The sequence below is a fragment of the Ictalurus punctatus genome, chromosome 3 (assembly GCF_001660625.3).
Source record: "Ictalurus punctatus breed USDA103 chromosome 3, Coco_2.0, whole genome shotgun sequence".
In the NCBI taxonomy this organism is placed as follows: domain Eukaryota; kingdom Metazoa; phylum Chordata; class Actinopteri; order Siluriformes; family Ictaluridae; genus Ictalurus; species Ictalurus punctatus.
Genome location: NC_030418.2, coordinates 26,713,460 through 26,724,632, shown reverse-complemented (window position 1 = coordinate 26,724,632; position 11,173 = coordinate 26,713,460). Strand labels below are relative to the sequence as shown.

Sequence of the window (11,173 nt, the reverse complement as noted above, 5' to 3'; positions counted from 1 at the left end):
AGGGGACAACAGGAGAGGAAGAGCTCCTAACTCTCTCTCTGGGGAACAGCAGCTCTAACAGCAGAAAACTTTAATCTCACGCACAGATAAGACACTTGGGAAGAAAACAGAGGACAGCAGCTCCAACAGGAGTAAACTTTAGGCACACGCACAGGAACAAGCCCTGGGAGGAAAACACTTTTTGGGGAGGGTTTGTGGCAATCTTATGTGGGTTTTCTTGTGTTTTTAATTTTAAACTTAAAAGCACTTGTGTGATATTGAGATACTGCAAAAAGCCACGATGTTTGCCGTGCACTTGTTGTCTTTTTACTTCACCAAGCTACAGGAGGATCAGATCAAAAAGGTATTTCTTATTACTCACTTGCTAACTTCTTTAATTCTATTCAGATTTCTCTTAACCTAATTAGAAATGTTATTGCTATAAGCTTTTTTGAAAATATGTGATCTTTGTACTTTTGCATTTGGGGTTCCTTGATTACCTTTAAATTGACAAGAAAGGTTTTTATTCAGTTTACAAACTGCTTTTGTGTTCTCTCGCATAAATCAAATAGCAGGTCGCATTGGTATGATCATACCAGTCTGTGGGCCACTCAAATCTTTCTGAGCCACTCATCCGATGCTGGTAGTGAATATGGTGAAACATAGTGCTCCGGCGAATCATTAACCCTCATGTGTCTCATATCTCACTGGTGTGCAAAGACAGCCAAGCCCGTGTAGACTAAGGACCTTGCCCTCTCAGCCAATTTTAGATTGAATCAGTTTCAATTTACATTTCCCACCACATTCTTAGGAACAAATAAAACAATTATTGTGCTGTATTATGTTCAATCTGCGATCTTAAATATTTCTTTTTCTTTGTTTGATTAGTATATGTTTACTGTTACTGTGACATTCTGACGGCTTTGTTATCCTCATTATAGAGGCGCACCCATGTTATCTTTTGAAATGTCATAAAATTATAGTCGATTTACAAATCACTACCGTTATGACTTTACACTCTCTTATTACTCATCGTATTATACTTTTTGTAGATAACCATGAAATGGGATAGACAGCAGTGCCAACATCAAAAAAAAAAGAATAACACTGTTAATGAGTCATGGAAATAATAGTTGTTTTTGTTACTGTTGATCTCATTTTAAAATATTTGGACTAGAGAATGTGAAGCGTTTAAACACAAAACAGTGGAATTGCAAATGTGTTAAGGGCTGTAGTGAAGACACCCTCGCCAAGTCCAAGAACGGGACTAGTGGAGATCAAGTCAAGCCAGAGCCGTTACTTTAACTAGTTGGCTTCATTCATGCATTGTGCCAGTGATTAGTGTATGTATGTATGTATTTCTAGAAGAAAGAATTACTTCTTGTCAATCTATGTGCATACAGAAAAAAAATGATAAACATATTTTCAAACTCTCACTGGAGACCATATTTAGTGATACCAATGCCCAAGTCCAAATGCAAATAGGTCTGAGACAGGTCAATACAGAAAACGTCTCATGACTGGATTCAATTGTAACGCCAGAGTCGAGTCCTACAGCCCTGTTGAATAGATTATTTGTTTATTTATAACCTTTTACACAGGTGGACCGGTTCCTATATGCCATGCGTCTGTCTGATGAACAGCTCCTGAACATTAAGTCTCGATTCTGTGCGGAGATGGAGAAAGGCCTGTCTAAAGAGAGCAACGTAGCAGCTACAGTCAAAATGCTACCCACACACGTCCGCTCCACTCCTGATGGCTCAGGTGCATGTCACACATATGGTGATCTCCACTAATATTGGCACCCTTGGTGAATATGTGCAAAGAAGGCTGTGAAAAATTGTCTTTATTGTTTGACTTTTTGATCTTTTGCTCAAAAATTCACAAAAATACTCCGCTCTCATGGATATCAAACAATTGCAAACACAACACAGGTTTATCCAAAAAAAAATCTTTGTTAAATATAGGTGTGCAACAATTATTGGCACCCTTTTATTCAATACTTTAGCCAAGATAACAGTTCTGAGTCTTTTCCTATAATACCTGATGAGGTTGGAGAATGGCAAGCAATCTGAGACTATTCCTCCATACAGAATCTTTCCAGATCCTTCGAATTTCGCGGTCCACGTTGGTGGACTCTTCTCTTCAGTTCACCCCACAGGTTTTCTATGGGTTTCAAGTCATGGGACTGGGATGAACATGGACCTTGATTTTGTGCTCAGTAAAACTTTTTGTGTTGATTTTGATGTATGTTTTGGATCATTGTCCTGCTGGAAGATCCAACACGGTGCATTTTAAGCTTTCTGGCAGAGACAGTCGGGTTTTCATTTAATATCTGTTGATATTTGTTAGACTCCATGATGCCATGTATCCTAACCAAATGTCCAGGTCCTCTTGCAGAAAAACAGCCACAAAACATTAAAGAGCCACCACCATATTTAACCGTGGGCATGAGGTACTTTTCCATATGGCTACCTCTCTGTGTGCACCAAAACCACCTCTGGTGTTTATTACCAAAAAGCTTTATTTTGGTTTCATCTGATCATAGAACCCGATCCCATTTGAAGTTCCAGTAGTGTCTGGCAAACTGAAGATGCTTGAGTTTGTTTTTGGATGAGAGTAGAAGGTTTATTCTTGAAACCCTTCCAAACAACTGGTGGTGATGTAGGTGACTTCGGATTGTAGTTTTGGAGACTTTCTGACCTCAAGACCTAACTAACTTCTGCAGTTCTCCAGCTGTGATCCTTGGAGATTTTTTGTCTAATCGAACCATCCTCTTCACAGTGCGTTGAGACAATATAGACACACGTCGAATTCCAGGTTGATTCATAACATTTCCAGTGGACTGGAACTTCTTAATTATTGCCCTGATGGTGGAAATGGGCATTTTCAATGCTTTTGCTATTTTCTTATAGACACTTCCCATTTTGTGAAGCTCAACAACCTTTTGCAGCACATCACAGCTAGATTCCTTGGTCTTACCCATTGTTATGAAAGACTAAAGGAATTTGGCCTATGCATTACTTCATATTTATACCCCTGTGAAATAGGAAGTCATGGCTGAACAATTTCCTGTTCCTAGTCACCAAGGTGTACTAAAGAAATGTAAAATATCAACAGGAATATACTTCAAATATATTTTTCTCATATGAATTCACAGGGGTGCCAATAGTTGTTACACACCTATATTTAGCAAAGATTTTTTTTTTTGTATATAGACCTGTGTTGTGTTTTTTAATTGTTTGCAATATCCATGTGAGCAGAGTATTCTGAATGTGCATTTTTTGAACAAAAGATTAAAAGGTTAAACAATAAAAACAACTTTTCACAGCTTTCTTTACTTATATTTACCAAGGGTGCCAATATTAATGGAGAGTACTGTAGAAGAGTTAAATGTCATATTCAAGAACTTAAGCCCAGTCAAACTATACAGTATGATCACATTTTATACGCTGTAGGACACAAGGTTGTTAAAAATTGTGATTTTATAGGTAGTAGGTAGGTATTTTATATTAAACATCTGTGTTATGTGATTGTGACACATCTAGAAAAGGGTGAGTTCCTGGCACTAGATCTCGGGGGTTCCAAGTTCAAAGTCCTGCAGGTGAAGGTGTCTGAGGATGGGAAAAGGAAAGTGCAGATGGAGAGCGAGACTTTTCCAGTTCCTGAGGAAATCCTCAATGGGAGAGGAACGGATGTGCGTACTCCATTGCAAACTTAACAGTTAATGATTGAAAAGATGTGATAAGTATATAGTTAAAATATAGACTTTCTTCTTGAAACAAAGAAGTTTTCGAAGCATGATAGCAATGCAGTCCTCAGCGAATGCAATTAAGCATCATGCATTTATAATTACAGTATAATTTTTAATTTGCAGTTGGCAGGAATGTTACCTACCATAAGGAACTGATGCTGTTGACCAATTAAGAACTGAATCACCACTGACCTATAATCTTCTTTGACACGATTTCTGGTGTCATTTTATTATATACTGATAAAGACATTAGACAGAGTAATTATCTTTATTACCAACCAGCCAAAATAGTTGACCCTTGTTCTCGTCACTTTATCTGTCTTTCAGCTTTTTGATCACGTGGCAGAGTCTTTAAAAACCTTCATGCAGAAGAACAACATCAATCAGAAGAAAAAGCCACTGGGCTTCACCTTCTCCTTCCCCTGTCTCCAGTCTAAACTTGATGAGGTACAAAGCACAAAGTGCAGGCAGCTATAGGAATGTCACGCAGCCCGAAAAAGTGCAACTACATCTGTTTATTTCAGTTCATGAGAAAATTATACCGTACCAATATTATGATCATTTATCTCGTCACCGTATTATTACTAATCCAGTCTTTAAATGATGTAGGGCATGTTGCTCTCATGGTCAAAGAACTACAAGGCCAGAGGTGTTAAAGGTACCAACGTTGTACAGTTACTGAGGCAGGCCATCAACAACGTTGGGGTATGAAAGAAACTTTTAAAAATATATACTATAATTATATTTAAATTGATATTTATAGAACGCGTTAAAAATAAGGTTTTAAAAGTGTGTGTGTGGGAAAACAGGGAATTGATGTGGATGTTCTGGCGCTGGTCAATGACACTGTGGGGACCATGATGACTTGTGGATATGATGACCAGCATTGTGAGGTCGGAGTCATCATAGGTGAGACCATAGTGACCATGTCTGAACATTACCTGAACTACAATCTGATCAGCAATCACGTAACATCATCATCTGGTGATCAAACGTTAAACCAAAACATACAGTTAAGATGCCAGTTTTCTGTCTTGCTTTAGGTACGGGCACTAACGCATGCTACATGGAGGAGATGAGACACATTGACCTCGTGGAGGGAGATGAGGGCAGGATGTGCATCAATACAGAGTGGGGAGCGTTTGGAGATGATGGGGCGCTTGATGATTTCATTACAAGTTTTGACCAGGAAATTGATGCAGCCTCCATCAACCCTGGAAAACAACTGTGAGGTTTTATTAACTAATGAAATAATGAATTGATTTATCAGGCTGAATAAATATTCATTTTAGTAGCAGCAGTCGGTAAACAAAAGCGGAAATAGAAGACTTGCATAGTTTTTTCACTTAGAATGTCACTAGCTACAATTTGCTCCATAGTTTCTTCAAAATCGCTGTTTTCCCTGCCCTTGGAAAAAGTAGAGGCAGGTTAATGATTAATTCTAGATTCAAACATTTTGTGGTGTTCACACAAATCTGGGAATATTGAGCCTCCTTCAAAAGTCTCTAAATCAAGATTCTACTTGTTAGTAATTCACATTCTCATGTCTCCTTTAGGTTTGAGAAGATGGTGAGTGGGATGCACATGGGAGAACTGGTGAGGCTTATCCTGTTGAAAATGGCTAAACGTGGCCTGCTTTTTAAAGGAAAAGTCTCAGATGCTCTTCGCACTAAAGGGAGGTTTCAAACTAAGCACGTCTGCATGATAGAAGAGTAGGTTGTTTGCTAAGATTTTTTTTTTCAAACTTGTTGCCCTACTTGGCACTATGTTTCTTCTATAAGAATTCAGCTAACCTGAATCTCTGCTAACCTATACGTGATTCATTCATTAAAACCAGTTAATAAGGATTTTTTCGTTTTCATGATGATGTATGTAGTTTTTAGTTATTTTTACCTGGTTTCTGCTTCCAGGTACAAAGACGGGCTGAAGAACACTAAGGACATCCTTACAGAGCTAGGTCTCAGTCCTACAGAGGACGACTGCATTGCTGTCCAGCATGTTTGCACCATTGTGTCCTTCAGGTCAGCTAACCTGTGCGCTGCTACGCTGGCTGCCATCCTCACACGCATCCGGGAGAACAAGAAGCTAAAGACACTAAGGACCACAGTTGGAGTGGATGGAACAGTTTACCGCATTCATCCCCAGTATGATAACTTGATTGCTCCTTGCAGTTGTCATTTCAAACAAATAAACCTGCCTCAAGAAGCGTGGCTAGTACTCACAGTATGTTGGTCTCTATATTGTCAATGAATTTTGCAGGTATGCAAAGAGGCTCCATAAAGTAGTACGACGCCTGGTGCCTGAATGCCATGTCCGTTTTGTGTTGTCGGAGAGTGGCAGTGGTAAAGGGGCAGCCATGGTGACTGCAGTTGCTCAACGCCTAGCATCACAGCGCAAAGAGATTGACAACACACTAGCAGAATTTACCCTTAGCCACACACAACTCCAACAGGTTAAAGATAAGATGCGAGTTGAGTTGGAGCGTGGTCTCAGAAAGGACTCTCATGGATCTGCCTCCGTCAAAATGCTGCCCTCGTATGTTTACAGGACTCCAGATGGCACAGGTAAAAAATCAATAAATAAATCAAGAAAGCTAGCTAAGGAAGGCGGACACGGCCCTACCATTTGATAATCCCGGCTGTAGCATTTACAGTGGCTATAAGAGTGTTTAAAATGGACAATTTGTGTACTGATTTATTTCATTACTGGTGGTCCTACCCCAGAGAGAGGAAAATTCCTGGCCTTGGACCTGGGTGGAACAAACTTCAGAGTGTTGGTGGTGAAGATCCGTACTGGAATTCGCAAATCTGTCCGCATGTATAACAAGATCTATGCCATCCCACTAGAAATCATGCAGGGCACTGGAGAGGAGGTGCAAATTTATGTCTTCTTTTGCTGGTGATCAGCTCATGCATACGCTCTTTCAAATGACATTAATAGGAATTAGTTTGCCATAATAATAAAAGTTATGGTTAATCCACATTAAGCTCTAGCTAATGCATGTTCTGTTTTCTTTCAGCTCTTTGATCACATAGTGCATTGTATCTCAGATTTCCTGGACTACATGGGGATGAAAAACACCTGTCTGCCTCTTGGCTTCACCTTCTCATTTCCATGCAGACAGAATGGAATTGATAAGGTAACAGAGTTTATCAAAGGCTTAATGTAGATTTAACAACTTCATCTCAACTATGAAAACATACCTGTAATCATTACCAGTAAAAAAAAATCTATATTTTTAGGGAATCTTGGTGAGCTGGACAAAAGGCTTCAAAGCTACTCATTGTGAGGGGAATGATGTGGTGGACATGTTGAGAGAGGCCATTAAGAGACGAAATGTAAGACACAATGTGAAATTTGTACACTATATATATATATATATATATATATATATATATATATATATATATATATATATATATATACAATGTGTATGTATGTATGTATGTATAAAATATAATATGTTCATTTCTATCCTTATCTGTAAAACCATTGCACAGAGTAAGTGAGTAATTCTTCTTGTCATATCCTGTCCCTGTAGGAATTTGACCTTGATATTGTTGCTGTGGTAAACGATACGGTTGGCACGATGATGACGTGTGCATATGAAGATCCTAATTGTGAAATTGGACTAATTGCTGGTATAGTTTTTATTTCCTCCTGTCAAAAACATATGAGATGTACTTTCTCGTGCCCTACTTTAATCTTATGTCAGTGAATAACAGCTCTTAATGTTCATAATGAAGCCTAATTTTTTATAGTCATGCAGGCACAAGGCAAAATTTACACAGTTATGTTAATATCAAACAGAAGATTTTATCACATCATATGGACATAAGAAACCATGCTCTTGGAGGCTCTTGGAGGAGTATGCTACAAAAAATATCTAAAACACTTCTTGAATTTTATCTGGGTTTTCCTTGAACATACAGGAACCGGCAGCAATGTTTGCTACATGGAACACATGAAGAACATTGAAACAGTGGATGGGGATGAGGGGCACATGTGTGTGAACACTGAGTGGGGTGGTTTTGGGGATAACGACAACATTGAGGATATCCGGACACGGTTTGATCGGGAGGTGGACAGCGGCTCCCTCAATGTAGGAAAACAGAGGTATGACTGGCCATGATGGCTTATTCATCCACATTTGATATTTATGTTATCTATACCTTTATGATATCAATTGGGCCAATTCATTATAAGAAATAAAATCAATACTTTCAATTCTATTCATTTCTGAAAAAAAATTTTTGTAAACATACACAATACGGCTAAAAGTATGTGGACACCCGACAATCACACCCAATTTAAACACACAATTGAATCTCCCTTTCCTGTTATAATAACCTCCTATAATAAGAGTGGCTGTGGATTGGAGCACATTCAGCCACAAGAGCATTTGTGATGGCACTGATGTTGGTGATGAGGAGGTCTGACATCTAGTCAGCATTCTAATTCATCCCAAAGATGTTCAGTGGGGATGAGGTCAGGGTTCTCGTGTTCTTCCATGTCAACCTTGGCAAACCATGTTTTACGGACCTCGTTTTGTGCACAGGGGCATAATGCTGATGCATACAAAATTCTAGACAAATGTGTGATTCTAACTTTGTGGCAACAGTTTGGGGAACACCCACGAATGGCTGTGATGGTCAGGTGTCCACAAACTTTTGGCCATATAGCGTACCTAATTTGTGGTGGTAAGTGATTGTTTAGTGTTTGTCCACACGAGGGCACTGTATCATAAGAGTACTGGCCCTCTCAGACTTGTTGCAGTGCTTGTATCACACACTTGTGGGAGCCTATATTATTTACATGCTGGTTTGGAAGCTGTTGATGTTGTCTCCATTTTACTGCAGATACTGAATAAACTCTCTTTCTGGAAAATATAGCAAATGGGAAATTGAGCCCGTGGAGCACTCTGTGAGCTTGAACATGTTATTTTGTGTACACAGGTTTGAGAAGATGACCAGTGGAATGTACCTGGGAGAAATTGTCAGGCAGATTCTCATAGATCTCACCAAACGGGGTCTTTTGTTTCGTGGCCACATTACAGAGTGTCTTAAGACAAGAGGCATCTTTGAAACCAAGTTTCTCTCACAGATTGAAAGGTACACTTTCTGAGATAACTGTAGTCATACAGACTAGATATATTAAACTGCTGTTCCAGTTATAACCAGAGTGAGAAGAATCTCTCTTAGCTTAATCAGATGTCTCAGACATTTTATGTACTTAGTTACAGATCCAGTGTTGTCATGGTTATTTTGATACTATATTCTGTTCTGTAATCTGTTGATGGCCTCCTCTAGTGACCGGCTGGCGCTACTGCAAGTCAGAACTATTCTGCAGAATTTGGGTCTGAACAGCACGTGCAATGACAGTATCATCGTTAAGGAAGTGTGTGGTGTTGTGTCACACCGAGCTGCACAGCTTTGCGGCGCAGGAATGGCCGCTATTGTGGACAAAATCAGGGAGAACCGAGGACTGGACCATCTGGATATCACTGTGGGGGTGGATGGCACGCTTTACAAACTCCATCCACAGTGAGTGAAGTGTTGGAAAATATCAGTCACTGCATAGTTTTTTTTTTTTTTTTTTTTTTTTTTTTTCTGTACACCTGATTCAGCTACTTGGGCAATCATCATGGCCTGTGATTTAAAACCTGGCTTAGTTTTTGGTTTTCAAGGCCCTTCAATCGTGTGTGTTAGAAATGTCTTCGTTCTCTCTTTGCAGCTTCTCGAGAATTCTGAAAGACACAGTGAAAGAACTTGCCCCCGAGTGTGAGGTGGATTTCGTCCTGTCTGAGGATGGCAGTGGGAAGGGAGCAGCACTTATTACAGCTGTGGCTCGTCAGTATTGTAAGAAGACATAACCATGCTGAAGGGCATTGCATTCTTTTTCCAGCAGATTATATACTGGGAGATGTTATTCATCTGTAGCTGGAAATTAACAGCAAAGGCACCTGGGAGCTATCCAGCTGCATATAATAAATTTAGACAAATAGACCTCATCAAGAAGCTAAAATGGTTTCTAGATCTTAGGAGTTTTGTTGGATATGATTACAAGTACTGGATAGAACTTTGATTAGAAGATTCCTGTTCATTTATTTTGGCTGTGTATCATTTTAATGATTAATAACAAAGTATGAACCAGGGCATATAAAACAGAAGCTGTTAACCCTCTGTCTGCAGAATCATCACTCAGACTATGTTCTACTTCTTGCAATTTCATCTCAGGTTGTCAGCTGTGCAGCTGATTTGACTACTGTCACACACTGACTCTTCCCCCTTCCCCCCTTCCACTCAATCATGTGAGTGAGCAGGTTTGCATGGGCAGGCAGAGAGAATAGCACGAATAAGGCTCATCTAGAGCGGAAAGTGGCTTTGTATACTGGAATGCCACAAGTGTATTTAGACTAGTCAAGAACAGGCTCTCATCCACAAGATGTGCAGTGAATTTAAAAAATATATATACACACTACCAGTCAGAAGTTTGGAGATACTCGACTGAAATGTTTCTCATGATCTTAAAAACCTTTTGATCTGAAGGTGTGCGATTAAATGTTTGAAATCGGTCTTGTAGACAAACATGTCATTGTGCCAACATATTCATTTCTTTCATTAGAAAACTAACATTTTATTTACAAGAAAAGATTCATTTAAATGGATGAGATAGAATGAAATATTCCCGAAAAGCATCCGATAAGAGTCCAGCGTAGGTGGGAACTCCTTTAATACTGTTTAAAAAGCATCTCAGGGAAATTCCTCAAGAAATCGGTTGAGAAAATGCCAAGAATACATTTCTGGAAACTCCAGGCAAAAAGGGGGTCTACTTTGAAGAATTTTTTTTATTTTGGATTTTTTATCACAACATAATTCCCATAGTTCCATTCGTGTTATTCCAGAGTTTTGATGACTTTATTATTATTATTATTATTATTATTATTATTATTATTATTATAAAATGTGGGGGGGGTTCAATTAAAGAATGAGTGTGTCTAAACTTTTGATTGTTAGTGTATATTTACACATTATTGCTTTGAGAATGTGGTGAAGAGCTTTGTGTATGAACTTTACAGGATTGTTCATCATTCGATAATCAGGGTTTTTTGTTGTCCAGCATGTTGTGAACACAGTTTATGTATAGCATTTCATTCACCTTTTTTTTTCTTTTGTAAATGTAGGATGTTTGATCATCTATTATTATTACAGCAATCACTTTCAATGTATCAAAAATCACATTAAATAATATAAATATTCTGACTCTATTGGTGTTTTAGTTGAAAAGTTATTACAAATTATGTTCAAATTGTGTTCATATGGTGCAGTGAATACAAATGTATTGCTCTATCTACTAAATCCTTCAGTAGGATTATAAAGATATAAGACTTCAGTCAGGTCAGCTGCAGTAAAGGAAAAACTACTCGTTAATCCTCCCTGT

At 38.7% G+C, this 11,173-nt stretch overlaps 1 protein-coding gene across 1 annotated transcript; it reads left to right on the top strand.

Annotated features, from left to right (window-relative positions):
- Positions 1-11,000, top strand: hkdc1 (hexokinase domain containing 1). The gene is made up of 18 exons (XM_017464079.3): positions 1-343; positions 1,581-1,743; positions 3,528-3,676; positions 4,061-4,180; positions 4,343-4,438; positions 4,543-4,642; positions 4,777-4,960; positions 5,290-5,445; positions 5,644-5,877; positions 5,993-6,297; positions 6,457-6,605; positions 6,753-6,872; positions 6,976-7,071; positions 7,275-7,374; positions 7,666-7,849; positions 8,689-8,844; positions 9,043-9,276; positions 9,467-11,000. The coding sequence occupies exons 1-18, from the start codon at positions 281-283 to the stop codon at positions 9,603-9,605; spliced, it is 2,748 nt and encodes a 915-aa protein (XP_017319568.1). The 5' UTR covers positions 1-280; the 3' UTR covers positions 9,606-11,000.
- The last annotated feature ends 173 nt before the right edge of the window (positions 11,001-11,173 follow it).

Bases quoted from the DNA above. Each gene is read 5' to 3' on its own strand.
- hkdc1 (XM_017464079.3), top strand. From the start codon at position 281: ATGTTTGCCGTGCACTTGTTGTCTTTTTACTTCACCAAGCTACAGGAG. The intron at 4,961-5,289 runs GTGAGGTTTTAT...TGTCTCCTTTAG, and splicing joins ATCAACCCTGGAAAACAACT to GTTTGAGAAGATGGTGAGTG. The intron at 7,375-7,665 runs GTATAGTTTTTA...TTGAACATACAG, and splicing joins TGAAATTGGACTAATTGCTG to GAACCGGCAGCAATGTTTGC.